Source organism: Stigmatopora argus, chromosome 7 (genome assembly GCF_051989625.1).
Source record: "Stigmatopora argus isolate UIUO_Sarg chromosome 7, RoL_Sarg_1.0, whole genome shotgun sequence".
Taxonomy (NCBI): domain Eukaryota; kingdom Metazoa; phylum Chordata; class Actinopteri; order Syngnathiformes; family Syngnathidae; genus Stigmatopora; species Stigmatopora argus.
Window position 1 is genome coordinate 15,735,656 of NC_135393.1, and position 16,560 is coordinate 15,752,215.

The window sequence follows — 16,560 nt, forward strand, 5'->3', positions numbered from 1 at the left end:
AAATGATGCGGCGGGCCAGATTTGGCCCCCGGGCCACCACTTTGACACGTGGTCTACACCCTCAACTGGTCACCAGACAGTATCTACAGAAACACACAACCATTTGCTTGGAGTGAGAATTGACCCCATGTCAAATTCATTTGAACGTACAACTCACTACACTCATGACTGCTAATTTGACCAAAATGAGTCACGAAATTGTCCCAAAAAATAACACAAAAAACTATTCTCTTTATGCATTCTGTTCATCAGTTAGTCATGGGAACGCCTGTTGTTACCAGTGTAGCCATCCAGGCAATTTATGCTTTTGTGACTAATTGTTGATGTCTGTGCAACTCAAGATTGTACCGACAAGACAATCAGCCCAAAATACCAGGCGTTAATTACAGTGATTTTAGAGTCAGGACACAAATCTCCAGAGACAGACGCTCAGTTTAAAGTAGCGATGCACCGACACTAAGCAGCAAAATAAAAATCTCTAAACCTGAAAACGAAATAATTTCACCTTCAATCTGCAATACTATAAATGTAGAATTTATTAAGGGAATGCCAACATATATCGAAATACAAACCGAAGCAGGGATTATTGAACAGAGCAATACACTACAAAATACTGAGTCATTTAATTTAGTAATCGGCAGATATGCATTTGTTTTTCTTGCTTATTCTTAACAGTCCAGCTGCAGAATGCTTGCCAGCATGAAAATGTAATGTGAGCAAGTAGCCTTTTTCCTCTCAGTGGGGGCACTCTGTCGTCCAGAGTGAATTGCCGAAAATGGTCTCCCTAAAGTGTTCCCTCTGGAATACCTCCACTTTCTGTCTGACACATTCTAGCAGCGTAAGTGAATCAGCAGCAAGCAAAGCAGACAGAAAACAAGAGCAGTTGAAGCATAAAATGTGTTCATTTGGCATTTGACCAAAACAGGAGGAATCCAAATTGGCCTTTCCTTTCCTTTCACACATCGTAGAGCTTTCCGAGAAGCAAATAGATGCAATTTCCCTGAATGCGTTAAGTAGATTTCTAAATGCTCATGGTCTTTATGACAGCTAAAAGGTCAAAAGTTGGAATGTTCACACACAATTGTGAATGGGAAAAAAACTGACATATGATTAGTCCTAATTCACACACCATGACCTTAGTAACGGCCAACAGCGTTGCAGTGTAGCAAGTAATGTATGCCAATGAGCACACAGAACAAGATGGCTTACAATTGATTGTTTGTAGTACCGTCTAGATCACATGTGTTAAAGTGGCGGCCCGGGGGCCAAACCTGGCCCAGCTTATCATTTTGTGTGGCCCGGGAAAGTAAATCATGAGTGCCGACTTTCTGTTTTAGGATCAAATTAAAATGAAGAGTATAGATGTATATTACATTTCCTGATTTCACCCCTTTTTAAATCAATAATTGTGATTTTTTAATCAATTTTTTCTGTGTTTTTAGTTCAAAAATCATTTTGTAAAATCTAAAAATATATTTTTTTAAAAGTAGAATAAACATTGTTTTAGATCTATAAAAAATTGAATATTCAGGTCTTTTAATCCAGTTCTTTTAATGCATTCATAAAAAAAATCTAAATATTATATCTAAAATGGTCCGTCCGGCCCACATGAAATCGAGTTGCCATTAACGCGGCCCGCGAACCAACCCGAGTCTGACACGCCTGATCTAGATTCACACTCGGTTGAATGTTATCCTTTACTTGGGGAGTTTTGGAATAAACATGAAAGGGCTCTATTATCAAGGTGGTTTATTTTTTGCTCAAGAAAATGAAGCTGACATTCATGTAGAATATCTGATTTGAAGCAATCTGGAAATAATCAACTGCCAAAAATGATGCTGCCATGTCTTGGCATGAGTAAGCGGTACAAATGGACACTCAAATTCAGTTTGCAGGCATCCAAGTTAAGTCTTGATGCTAGCAAATAATTAAAATGATAATGAGTCTTTTGGATTTAAGTGAAATTGATCATTACCAAGAAAGCCACAAAAAATGTTATATATTAGGCCCCAAATCAAATGCTTTTTCTGCCATATCTGTTACAGGAAATTTGTCCAATAAATGCAACTTTTGTTTTATCAGGCATTTAAATTAAATATGAAATTAAAGTAACAACGGTTGTCATATTCCTATGAAAACTAATGCTTGAAAAATGGTTCTCTCAAAATAACTCTCAGAAACACAAAAAAATGTTATATATTAGGCCCCAAATTAAATGCTTTTTCTGCCATATCTGTTACAGGAAATTTGTCCAATAAATGCAACTTTTGTTTATCAGGCATTAAAAATTAAATATGAAATTAAAGTAACAACGGTTGTTATATTTCCATGAAAATTAATGCTTTAAAAATGGCCATCTCTTAAAATAACTCTCAGAAACACATTAGCTCTTCCTTGGTTTTCTTTTTAAGGGTCACTAATACTATTACAAAAGCCCAGCAAAAATTTCTTCCATCTCGGTACGGTGAATTTTTGGTGAATCACAAGAAAAATGCGAATGTTCCAGTTCACCACTAAAACTATCTTAGAACTTGCAAGCATTGATACGTCCAAAAGATAACATTCAGCCAATTAAGGAACCCGATCAATGCATTCGCTTACGAATCAATACAACTGCACTCAAATTCTATGAAGTTGTGTTACATGCAAAGCCACACAAATAACTAAAGTGACCTTCCCAGCCTTGTTTTCACTTTGTAAAGAACTTTAGACCTGAGAGACTAATTGCCAAAGGTTTCTGCAGTGTGAGCGTTACATATGTAAATTTCCACACACAGAGAATACTGTCGTGCCTAAAAAGAGCGATGGAAATGGATCAGTTCTTCGCACCATACTCATAAATCGTGTTTTCATTTAAACCTCTTCACCAGACCTCTTGAAAGGCTTGAGGCCTCCAGTGAAGTCAATGAACAGACTGTAAACAAACAAACAGGGAGGATATGATACTATATGATATATGATATAAGGCCCCAGCTCGCAGTTTAGCCCTCTGGATCATATTCCGCTTCTACTTGCGTAATTAATCTCCTAAAATATTAAAAAGGTGCTTTTCACAGAGACTCATGACTTGGGTCAAACTTAGATAAGGATAAGTACCAAAGCATGTTTAAAAGCCCTCTAATATATCAAACATTGGCACAATGTTTAAAAAGCAAGGCTGAAATTTACCAAACTATAGGATTTGTTTTCTTTTTTGTCCCACATTTTTCCGACACTTGCACACAGTGTTCAAGTATTCTCTTAAATATATGTCACATGTGTCAAAGTGGCGGCCCGGGGGCCAAATCTGGCCCACCGCATCATTCTGTGTGGCCCGGGAAAGTAAATCATGAGTGCCGACTTTCTGTTTAAGGATCAAATTAAAATGAAGAGTATAGATGTATATTAAATTTCCTGATTTTCCCCCTTTTGAATCAATAATTGTAATTTTTTGATCATTTTTTTCTGTTTTTAGTTCAAAAATCATTTTGTAAAATCTAAAAAATATCTATAAAAAAAGCTAAAATAAACATTGTTTTAGATCTATAAAAAAACTGAATATTCAATTTATATTAAATTTAAATATTAAATTTCCTGATTTTCCCCGTTTTAAATCAATAATTGTAATTTTGTAATCCATTTTTTCTGTGTTTTTAGTTCAAAAATCATTTTGTAAAATCTAAAAATATATTTAAAAGAAAGATAAAATAAACATTGTTTTAGATCTATAAAAAAACTGAATATTCAGGGCTTTTAATCCATTTATTTAAAAAAATCTAAATATTATATCTAAAATGTTCCGGCCCACGTGAAATCAAGTTGACATTAAAGCGGCCCGTGAACCAACCCAAGTCTGACACCCTTGATATATGTTATATTATTTTCTGATATATTCTCACTTACCTTTATTTCGAGGCAAATAATTGAATTCTGGCAAATGCATGACTTATATTTTCAAACGGTTGTTTTTTAATTATTTAGTTTACTGGAACCATACTGTCTATATAGAAAATATTCAACCCTCATTCTATGCATTCATTGCATGCCTCAGTGAACGACTCCCCATCTCACGAACTGAGTCATTTTGGCACAAAGCACATAAAAGGGTTCTGTCCAAGTGAGAGGGAGGTGGGAAAATGAAACGAGCGCACACACACACACTTTGGAACATCTATATAAAAAGAAATTTGTGTAGGAGGTGATCAGCTGTCTGCAGCCACGGAACAAACATTTTGAGCGAGAGAGCAACAAACGTGCAAAATGATTGATAGGTGGGTCAGTGGCTCTGAATGTCACTAGGACATAGAATGAAAAAAAATATATATTTATTTAAAGATTGAACATTTAATTGGGTAATATGTTGCAACAAAAAGGAGACTGGTTCCTCTTGTAATGCAAATTGATACTAGCAGTAATTGCATGCACACAGATGCTCAAAAGACAAAAAAAAACCACTAGATGTGGCGGAACAGAAGCAGTCAGGGATTATAATTAAAGATGCGATGTGAGGACACTTGAAAAAAGTTAAATAGATTTGAAGAAGTGATTCATTGAGAACTCTCAACGGCCCCGTTTGCCTTGAAAAGAGGATTACAAGAAGGGAGAAAGTATTTTGCTTTGTATGTTCGACTTCAGCTTTAAAATGAAATACAACATGTAGTAGAACTGAGTGTTTTGGTTCCCAAACTAAAAGATTGATGCACAGTAGTTATGGAAACTCTAGCAAAGCCCACACGGGGAGTCGGTATGTTAGAATTTAGACCCCCCCACCCCAGGCCAACTAGTATTTGAAAGTAGAATACTTCCATCCTTTCTCAAATAAACAAAACAGCAGATTTGAACATCTTGATTCCAGTCACTATGTGAAACATAACACAGGGATGAAAATCATTGCCCCTAAAAAGTTACATTTGACCCTTTTATAGTAAAATAATGTAATGAACAAATTTTAGATGTAGTAGAAATTGAGTGAACCCAGCTGAATGGGTCTAAAATGGGTGGAATCAGAGGTTAATTTGACATTGATCCTGAGGTTCCATTGCTAAAAAAAAATCTCTTAAAGTGCAAAAATAGGGAGAAATTGAAAATATGACCTTGTTCATTTAGCAAGCTGGGAAAAGACACCTACCCAATGTTAAATGTAAAAAATGGGTGGAAAATGATTGGGGTTGGGACCTATTGGGCTATTTTTCATAAGATACCAGTGCAGCATCACTTTTAAACTGCCCTCCAATGTCAAAGTCAAGGAATGGCTACAGGAGTAGTGAATTACAAGAATAAATTGAATTCTGATTATATATCTAGAAAAAAAATGCAGCAACAAATGAATTTAGTTTAGTTGATATTTTGGAACCTTTGTGTTAACTCTAGGTTTGGATGGCTAATGGTGATTAAAAGTGAGCATGCCCTATTTAAATGAAGATGTCTAAGTAAGGGGCTTAGAAAATACACCGCAAAAATCTTGGTGTGTTGAAGCTTGAGGGAAGGTAAGATTTTATCATCTGCCTCATTATTTGACATTTATCCTTGGGACGGTTATTCACTATAATCACCATAATCCACCACACTATCAAGTAATAGGTGGATGGAAAGCAGTAGGCGCCACAGGAATGAGAAATGATAATGAAGTGTTTAACGTTATATATATGTAGAGCTTGTGCTTTATGCATTTAGCTGAAAGCAAATATTTTTGCACTTTCCCCGAGGTAAATGGAAAGCTTTGTCTCAATCAAATGTACAGCGAAAGAGAAACCCTGTTCATCACATTAGATACATTTACTCTAGGGCACAGGTGTCAAAGTGGCGGCCCGGGGGCCAAATCTGGCCTGCCACATCATTTTGTGCGGCCCCGAGAAAGTAAATCATGAGTCCCGACTTTCTGTTTTAGGATCAAATTCAAAATAAAGAATATAGATGTGTATTATATTTCCTGATTTTCCCTTTTTTAAATCAATAATTGGATTTTTTAAATCCAAGTTCAAAAAGCATTTCATCTAAAAATATTTTCAGTTTTCCACTTTAATATTGAACATAACTTTAAAAAAGACATTTTCCCCTAATAAGGAAAAAAAAAGCTCAAAGAAACATTGTTCTAGATCTATGGAAAAAAAAAAATGGGGATTTAAGCAAGGAAATTAAATCCAATCCAATAGTCACATGTGTTTTCTACACTCTGGTGTTTTTTGGCTTGTGCAAATCTAACCTCAATGTAAATCTGAGTATTAGGAAGTAATGACAGTAACAGATCATAAAATATTATGACCAACATTTTTCTTCACTATAATACAAAAATATACATTCACATAAAATAATTGTAGAAAATCCAAAGATACCATTTTATATCGCATCAGCTTCTTGTCAAACATCATCCTAAAACTGTTTTATCATGACAATCTTAGCGCTGTGATGTCACAACAGCAACACATTTCTATTTGTAGAGCCACACTATTTCTTGGGTACCCACCCAACACATTTACCACAATACCCAATGAATAGGTTTATTGGCAGCTTCCTGCAAAGCATCTTAAGTGTCAGAAATGTGCAAAACACGCATTGATTGCCCTTGAATGATGAAACAACCACAGATCACATCGGCACACCGACACAACAAACACATGCACATAAAGGAAATGAGAATGGCTGGATAATGGGCCATCACAACCTGTGATGGTTTCCTCCAGAGGAGTAAATGGCAGTAAATGGGTTGTTGATTGAATAATAGCATTGTCTTGTAACCAGATGGCAAAAAGGCCTTGCACCTCAACAACACACTAAGGAAACAAACACTGCAGTTCCAAAACAAACCCCTATGAGGAATGGACGCATTAAACATGGAAGGAAAACAAGTCACCAAAAGAGAAAGTTGCAGCAATATTTTTAGAAATGATTGAGTCAATTATTTTACTAATTGAATAGAAACATCGCAAATTGCTTATTTATTTTTGTTACGAATTGCCCTAATATTTTTTCCAGCATAAACGGCATGTAAAATTAGATTTTAATCAACCAGCAATTGTCGTTTTAGGGTGTAATGCTACAGCAAGTTTAAGTGGTACCATATTTTGCTGTTTAATTTTCCACCCATTTAATATACCCGGGTATATTAAACGGCAGGGGTATATTAAATGGCGCACAAACGGGAAGGTACGATCCACTACGCACTCTTTATGCCGTGACGGGGTGCATCAACGTTTTGCTGACTAAAACTACTTACTGCTCAGGTTAAAACTACTTACTGCTGAATAAAGTTTGACTTGGAATTTTAATGAAATTAAGTATCTATAATTATGCCCCCATGAACACCATACAAATCTTGCCAAAAAAGCCGAGTTGCCGTTTAATACACTCTGGTATATTAAACGGATGGGGTATATTAAATGGCGCACAAAGGGGGGGCTCAAATAAGCAAAAATCATTTAATATACCCGGGTATATTAAATGGCAAAATACGGTAATTCAGACATGCTTTAGGGTTGACACCCCACTTAAAGGCTGTATTAAAAATGATTTTTTTAAAAACAACGCAGATTTCCCCCAAAAAGTTGTACGTTTTGCATCAAAGCTCATGCATACATAGCCCCGTATATAATTACATCCTTAAAGAGATGTTAAACCTGGATGAACCGATGTGTATACTCCACTATTCGCCAATATGCAGTATATTTCACTCGAGGTGAATATGACATCGTTGGTGCGGCTCAAGAAAATGCTGGCTAAGGGTAACTCGTTTTGCATGATGTCAGCATTTCGGGGTGCGAGCTTGCAAATAATTATGTCAGCTGAAGACTGAGAGGTCTCGGTGAGAAAGCTGTAGTAACGAAATGTACATATTGATCTTATGTCTAGAGTGACATATTAAATTCTTTATTCTTTCCAAAAAAATGGGGTGTGGCAGCAGTTGCTAACAGCTGGATTGACTGGAACGGGTTATACACATTGCTTTTGGTCATTTTCATCTTAAACGGCACATCTTTTGAAATGACTCATCCAATCCAATGACGCTAAATCATTTTTGGGGTGTTAACAGTTCAACTGGAATACACACTGTGAAGTCTGACCTACATCTACAGTAATGTGTGACGCAATTGAAAGCAGCAGAGACCTTGTTTCCGGAGAATATATAGACTGAGACACATAAAACATGTACACACACACACACCACACAAAAGGCAGTCACTATTAGTGCAAAACTTTGAGGAAATTCATCACAATACCACCCACAATTTCCAAATTTGGACAATCTATCACTTGAGACACTTTGTTTTACATCTGAAATTCCAGCTGCCTTCCGCTCTCCCTTTTCAGACAGGCAGGAAACCTTTAAGACACAAGGATGACATTCTGTGCTACTGTGATAAGAACAAACAAAAGAAGTGGCCTGCATGACTCCCTCATTGGTATCGTAAATGAAGTTGGGGCCACTAAGGTGGTTTTAATTTTACAATCTGACCAAATAGGCAAATATATTTCCAGTTTGGGAACTTAGCAACCAATGTCAGATATTTGCATGCTTGCACTGGTCAACCTGCATCATGCCGAGCCTTACATTACAACAGAACTACGCAAACTAAGTGCATTTTGGTTCAAAACAGACTCCTTATTTGGGGAAGGAGACTCCATTAACAGTTGCAATATTGGCATGTGTTGTATCATTTAAAAAAACAGTAAGAATGTGTAAATCACTTTTTAAAAAGAGACATGCAAGATCAATTTGGAGATTTTATCATCAGAAGGTACAATTGGGTCCGGACGGAAATGGTTTTCTTAGCTGCAATATAGATATATTTATAGATCAACAGGAAGTTGGTTACACGAGCAGTTGTCTTGTGGTTTAATGTAACCTTTCACATGAAGAAATGTCAGCATTGTTATGACTTTTGTATAATCTGCTAAAGGAAATACATGCACAATATTCATGTTACACATGCAGACAAAATTGCTCCATCTTGATAAGGTTCTCTTTTTTTCCCCAGATAGTGTCGACAGAAACCTGTAAAAGCAGAGTGACCAAACCACAAAAACACAGAGATGCTCCTCAACAGATGACCACCGACAACATGTTGGCAATTGAGAGAGAAAGGCTGTTGTCAAGTTGTTTGCAATGTGCATGCCAGTGCAAGAGAGCAATTATCCTCTGCTTCTAATTTTAGACGTGTTGAGAGACCCGATAGAAAAATAATCTGAATGGACACAATAGGATGCGTGTCCCTCAAATGGCTACGCAGTGAGCATCTCAAATCGATGTCCATGAATCTGTATATAATCAAATATTGCGTTGCATTTAATATAGTGCCGTATCATATTGTGGTCAAACAAAGTGAAGCGAAATGACTGATGACAAATATAACTGGTTAATATGAGTGCATGTGTGTTCCTTGTCTTTTCAGGACATGTGATTTTTTTTAAATTTAATCATCAGAACACAGATTATTGTAGTTACGCCACGTGTAAGGCTATACAGTGGTACCTCGTGATACAATATGCTCGTCATACAACATGCTCGTGATACGACGAAAATTTCGATCGAATAAGTTGCTCGCGATACGATTAAAATTTCGAGATGCGACCAAGCCAGGTGGCCATAACATGAGCGGCTGTTTATCATTGTAGCGCACATTTTCCCCCTCTCCGCCTCTGTGTATGTCATTGTCTCTCCCCTCCGTGAAATGCGTCTAATTTCACATCTATTAAACACATTTTATTACTATTAAACCACTCGTTATTTATTACTTTGTCAATATATGGCGAATTAGAAGAAATAAAACATTTTTCCAATCCAATATCCTGTTTTTGGTGTCTTTTCAGAGGGTTGGAATGAATTAATTTGTTTTCAATTCATTTCAATGGGAAACGTTCGCTCGAGTTACGAAAACCTCCACATACGATCTCAGTCTCGGAATGGATTACGATCGTATGTCGAGGTACCACTGTATACTGCTGACACCAACAATGTTGTCTGCCTGAAATCTCCACGTCATGTGAAGATCTTGAAGACAGCATGGTTGTCTTATAAGAGCAGAATTATGAAAGATACCAAAGGTTGTTTAGCCCAAGTCACTTACATTCATCTGACTACTGCAGAAGGACATTCCAAACTTTTCAACTGTGCTGAAACTTTTATTGTAATTCCCCATTTGTGTTTGTCACCTTATATGAGAGATCCAATTTGATATGCGCTTTATTTCTTGTTAAATTGTAACACTTGACAGTAAAGTTGACATGAACAATAAACATGACCAACACTATAATGGGCCCTTTGTCTTGGGGCCACTTGAACAAGGAGTTTCAAAACTTTAATCAAATTAGAATACATGCAGAAAATGGCGATTCTATTAAAAAAAAATATTTTACTAATAGTGTGCAATGAATTATTCTAACAGAATATATTTTAAGAGGAGCAATCAGAGGGAAAAATTGGTTTATTACGAAAACCATACCCGATGGAAGTGATTATGACTCATCTGAATTGTAACTTACTTTTTTTGCTCTTCATCTTTAGTCTAACCACAGATGAGCGATTTTCTTGCAGGAGTAGGAGCAAAAAAAATCGCATGAGAGATTAAGTGGAGGAAAAAAATCGCCATATCAACAAATTAAAACATTTGCGTGTGGTCCTGCGTCAGACATGATGTAGATCTCAAACTTGCGCGCACGGAACCATCGCAAGTTAGCTAACAGTTTTCTAAACGACATCGAGCTTTCATAAGAGTATTTTAATGCCATAAAGTATTTTTTTTAATAACTCACCTCCTCCACAGTGAGCGGCATGCATATCCTGTACTCCTTCAGCAACATCTTCCATGTGCCGCGTCCTGCTGCAATGTGTCTCACAATGTTCCCCCCGCACAGGGATGTATACGTTCCACAAAAAGAATTGTAAAACTCCTTCGCTTCGGGTTTGCGCAAACGGGGAAGACGATTTACTGAATACGCTCATCCGAAACGTAGAGGACAGTGTCCGGTAGTGGAACGTAACAGTACTAAACCAGCTTGCTTTGGATTGTTTGTCCCCTCCTTTAAAGCCCAAGAGTCAGGGGTGTTAATCAAGCTGGCAGAAAGTAGAGCCGGAAACGAGACATTTTGGGTTTCAAAATAAGAGAAATGCCGTAAGCGTTTCGCAACAACTCCAAATTGTTGACAATTGTGTGTCCCAACTTTTCTCTCCGAGGGCCACATTCAGAAAAATCGAAGGGCACAAAGGTCAACTTGAAATGTGTTAAATTAATAATAATAATAATAATATTAATAATAATAATCGGACATAGGCCCTGTCGTCATCATCAACAACAAAAGCCTAATTGTCATCACAATTAGGCTTTTGTTGTTGATGATGTCTATGTCCGACTATTATTATTATTATTATTATTATTATTATTATTATTATTATTATTGTTATTGTTATTATTGTTATTATTGTTGTTATTATTATTATCATTATTATTATTATTATTATTATTATTAATTTAACACATTTCAAGTTGACCTCTGCGCCCTTTGATTTTTCTGAATGTGGCCATAGGAGAGAAAAGTTGGGACACCACTTAGCCTCACAAGGGTCGCAGGGTGGGGTGCTTGAGCCTATCCCAGTTAAACCTGAATCGATAGCCAGCCAATCGCAGACCACAAAGATGACCATTCACACTCACAATCATCCCGAGTGGCAATTTAGAGTTTTCACCCAGCCTACTCCGCATGTTTTTGGGATGTGGGGGGGAAAACCGCAGTACCCGGAAAAAAAACCACGCAAGCAAAGAGAAGTCATTATTTATTTATTCTGTCTATGTATGAGATGGTGTGACTGTCTATCCATCTATGTGTCAGTCTAACCAATGATTTGATGCATATGTAGATTAACATGACCCAATACCAATGATTTTATTAACGTGGGAAACCACGGCACCACATTGATTATTTTGAAATGTAACTAAACAAGGCAGAAACATTCCCGGAGCTTGCAAATGATCAATAAGCACCATTGTTCTAACAGTTTAATGAGTTAAAGGGGGTTTTGAGATTGTGAAGATTTAATAATTAGCATGAATTTGTGGCCATGGGGATTTTCAAAATCATGCATACATGTCAACCCTTTTGTAATCAGTAGTGGAATCTCCACAATCCATATTTCCCCACATAATTAGCTGAGACAGTTTAGCAGACATTATTAGGAGAAACCGAACATAAAAAGATTCATTGAAGGTTAAGGGCCGCCTGAGGAAATGTACTGTATTTGTTCAGATAATTATGTCATCAAAAAGGCTTGAATATTAAAGTGTTTATTCAATACTTGGGGTAATACCACTAGGCAAGTTTTTATGTTTGACCACACTTATGTTAAAATAACACTTTTAAGAGTTAAACCATTAATATGGCCACACAGTTGGAATGACACAAATAGTAGTGGAAATTTATACAAAGCAGTGTTTTATCAAGAATTGTGTAGTATTTTCACAAGTCATATATCTGTTGACAATAATAATAGAGAATATATTTTCATGTTCTCCATACAAGTTTCCTTATAAATCAAGATTGGACATTGGTAATGTCAGAATCACCGGGTGCATTTATTAATTTATCAATATTCTTCTTTGATAAGGCCTTTAGCAATGCAAGTTTATCAACATTCAATGGTTATGTGTGGTATAGAAATAAAACACTGAATGCCAATAAAGAGACCTCTACTGGTGAATATTTGACATTGCATGCTGTAAAATAATAATGAATTGTTGAGCAAATATTGTAAAGTTATTTATTTGTTTGCTTATTTTTTAAAAACTTGATTGTTATGTAGTTATTGTTCACTTTACATTACAAGCACAACATATTAACACCAGGCGAATTAACAAACTCTAACGTAGGTCCTTTAAGGGTCTTTCAGGCGCACTGGACTACTTTAATTTGCTCGTAGCCGATTGGTCGATTCCCAGTCACATTTGACAAGCAAAATACTAGTAGTGTTAGCCTGCGTTGAGTTGCAACGAGCACTTCAACCATTGTGTATTATCGTCAGCTGGACTAACGCAAACATGGCCGAAGAACGATCCGAAAGATCCGATGGAAAGATTGTGAAAATGGAGATCGACTATAGCTCCACTGTAGACCAACGTATCCCGGAATGCGAGAAAATGGCAAAAGTAAGCGGCCGGCAAAGAGGGGCCACCACTGGCTGAGTCATGATGCGAAGTACTAGTTTCCTTCCCTTTAAGCAAGTGTTATTCGTCTCAAATCCACCGCTTTACTGACTGAAAGAATTATGCTAAATGAACAGTTAATTGTTAATAAATAATTACTCCCTAAAATTTCAATTTAACCATTGGTTTATGTGCCATCAATGAGATTGTATGTGATGAAGCCTGCTAGCATGCTAACAGTTGTAGCCGTCCGTACAGCAACATCACTCGCAACTCACTTATTTACTTGAATTGAAACTGTGGTAATAATAAACATGAAAAAAACAGTGTGATGTTAAAATATATATATAAATATGTCTTTACCAGGATGGCAAGCTGCAAGAGGCTGTCGAAAGCTTGTTGTCATTGGAGAAGCAAACTAGAACGGTGAGACTGATTTTTTTTAGCTTTTTTTTAATTTAATAGCACTTTTGGCGATTTTATTATATATGTAAATATTATCTATAACATGCAGTATATTTTTATACTTTCCATAGGCATCTGACATGGTGTCCACATCCAGAATTCTCGTGGCCGTAGTTCAAATGTGTTATGCAGCAAAAGACTGGGATGCCCTGAATGAAAACATTATGCTGCTTTCCAAAAGAAGGAGTCAGCTCAAACAGGTTGGTTATAATGTTTCCTATTACATTTTCTAAATAATTTGCAGAAATTCTTGAGTGCTATATTCATAACAATGTTTATTAAATTGCGATTGTATAAAAAATAAATGGAGGGGAAAATACCTAATCTGTACTATTTCACTCTTAACAGGCTGTTGCAAAAATGGTGCAAGAATGTTACAAGTATGTTGATTCTGTGACGGATTTGACCATCAAACTGCGACTCATTGATACTCTGCGCACAGTGACTGCTGGAAAGGTTTGAAATATGCCAAATAATTGACATGCATTATGCATTTCTCTGGTTGGGGCCCCTGCTTAATCATTTTTGACAGTATTTTTGTTGGGATATTACAATCATAATGTGATTTTTGGACAAGGTGGTGGTGAGGCGTTGCGTAATGTCAATGTAACAGGTGTACAATGAAAAATATTCCATTCAAATAGGCAACTTAATTTTCCAAATGTATTTTTTTTCATGTGAGGAAGCAGTGTCATTATTTAAAAAGAAACGTCCTCTCTGCAGATCTATGTTGAGATTGAGCGTGCCAGGCTCACAAAGACATTGGCTAATATTAAGGAAAAAAGTGGAGATGTAAAAGAGGCAGCAGCCATTCTTCAAGAACTGCAGGTAAGAATCTAATATTGGGTGTACATGATGGTTGTCAAATATATTCAACCATCCTGGAAAAAAAGGTCATTCATGGGCCTGATGGGGGTAACCCCCATTTTTTTCTCTCACACCCCAGGTGGAGACATATGGCTCAATGGAGAAAAAAGAGAAAGTCGAGTTCATCTTGGAACAAATGAGGCTCTGCGTTGCTGTCAAGGATTACATTAGGACACAGATCATTAGTAAAAAAATAAACACCAAATTCTTCCAGGAAGAAGGCAGCGAAGTAAGATACTGACCGCATGACACAATGCCAAATTTGCTAAAGTAGTATTTTTTTCCATTCCAACTAAAGGGTGAAAGTGCGATTTTTCTCTATGCATGGATGGGCAGATCAACTAACAATTATCTTTCCTGTGAACAATTTAGGAGCTGAAGCTAAAGTACTACAACCTAATGATTCAGGTGGACCAGCATGAGGGTTCCTACCTGTCTATCTGCAAACACTATCGAGCCATTTATGACACCCCTTGCATCCTGGAAGACAGCAGCAAGTGGCAACAGGTCCGTTAGATATGCAGTGACTGCATCTGTTAATAGTTGCTCGATAAGTTTCATGAACAAATGTGTGTGCCAACCTAATGTGTGTTTCAGGCTCTGAAGAGTGTGGTGCTGTATGTGATTCTTGCCCCATATGATAACGAGCAATCCGACCTTGTGCATAGAATCAGTGCAGATAAGAAATTGGAAGAGATTCCCAAATACAAGTGAGTGACATTACAGTGCATTCTGTATTCAGAGCGGTTCACTTTATTCTTATTTTATAGCCTTATTCTAAAAATAATGACATTTGTGAAGTCTTCTAATAAAAATTTAATTTTGATCAATCTTCAGGGACCTCTTAAAGCAATTCACCACCATGGAGCTTATGCGCTGGGCTGCCCTGGTGGAGGATTATGGGAAAGAGCTGCGAGAGGGCTCTCCCGGGAGTCTCCCGACTGATGTCTTTTTGTGTTCTGAGGAGGGGGAGAAGCGGTGGAAGGATCTGAAGAATAGAGTAGTGGAGCATGTAAGTCCAAGAGTCAGAGATACTGGTTGAAAAACTGATTGAGAACAAATAAAGCGTTAGCTTGCAAATACAGTATGTTTCATTTAAGCAATTGTAATTTGTCAAAAAAAAAAACACCATCCCAAAAACCCCTTAGATTATTAGTCTTTTTATTTTTGTACTGATTTTATTTATCCTACAGATCTGTTACAAAAGTGTTAATGTTCCTTTAAGGACCATCCTGCAATAGCACATTAGTTACCGTGACATCATCATAAAATAAATAGGTTGGTTGAGATGTACATCAATAACAAATGTGTTTTTTTTTTCTCCACAGAACATAAGAATAATGGCCAAATATTACACCAGAATCACGATGAAGAGGATGGCCGGGTTGCTTGACCTCTCTGTTGATGTAAGAATCGATTAATGCTGCGACATTATTGCAAACCTTAATTTTTGAATCTTTTTTAGCATGAAACGAAACAAGCCAATCCACTCAAAATCTTCCCAAAATAAAATTAAATATGATATATTCTACAGGAATCTGAGGAGTTTCTCTCCAGTCTGGTTGTGAACAAGACCATCTATGCCAAGGTGGACCGTATGGCTGGAATAATCAACTTTCAGAGGCCAAAAGACCCCAATGACCTACTCAACGACTGGTCACACAAACTTAACTCCCTCATGTCGCTGGTCAACAAGACCACACATCTCATTGCTAAGGAGGAAATGATCCACAACCTGCAGTGAAACGTTTTTTTGTTTCATTTTCTTGTTTTTCTTCCTTATGACGGATGCTTTTCGAATATATATGTTGGCCAACAAATCTACAGTTGAAATACTCCACCATAAACGTTGGGGTTTTTTCATCCCTTAAATTGTGTTACAGGAATGTTGCATACTACCGTCATGCGTTCTTGCGAAAGCGCCGTTCAGAGTTGTTCAAGATGACCATTTACTCAAAAAAAAATAAAGTCCAGTTTGTTTAAAGAATGTGCAAAATAGTATTTAATGACATAGCGACTCAACACAACTATCAGTTGATCCAGTTATACATTGTTGTAGATGAAAATACATATTAGAACTATTTACCAACCTTTGTGTCAGGATACAATTTTTGTCATAAAA

General features: G+C 36.7%; 2 protein-coding genes across 2 annotated transcripts in view; one reads left to right on the forward strand and one right to left on the reverse strand.

The window, feature by feature from the left end:
- LOC144076937 (cytoplasmic phosphatidylinositol transfer protein 1-like) overlaps positions 1–11,020 on the reverse strand; it is a 28,270-nt gene extending 17,250 nt beyond the window's left edge. The window contains exon 1 of the mRNA XM_077604299.1: positions 10,726–11,020. Within this exon, the coding sequence (XP_077460425.1) occupies positions 10,726–10,773 (48 nt within the window). The 5' untranslated portion in view covers positions 10,774–11,020. The remainder of the gene's footprint in view (positions 1–10,725) is intronic.
- Positions 11,021–12,873: 1,853 nt separating this feature from the next.
- Positions 12,874–16,441, forward strand: psmd12 (proteasome 26S subunit, non-ATPase 12). The gene is made up of 11 exons (XM_077604290.1): positions 12,874–13,109; positions 13,473–13,532; positions 13,643–13,771; positions 13,920–14,027; positions 14,295–14,399; positions 14,518–14,667; positions 14,811–14,945; positions 15,036–15,148; positions 15,276–15,450; positions 15,767–15,844; positions 15,973–16,441. The coding sequence occupies exons 1-11, from the start codon at positions 13,002–13,004 to the stop codon at positions 16,180–16,182; spliced, it is 1,371 nt and encodes a 456-aa protein (XP_077460416.1). The 5' UTR covers positions 12,874–13,001; the 3' UTR covers positions 16,183–16,441.
- The last annotated feature ends 119 nt before the right edge of the window (positions 16,442–16,560 follow it).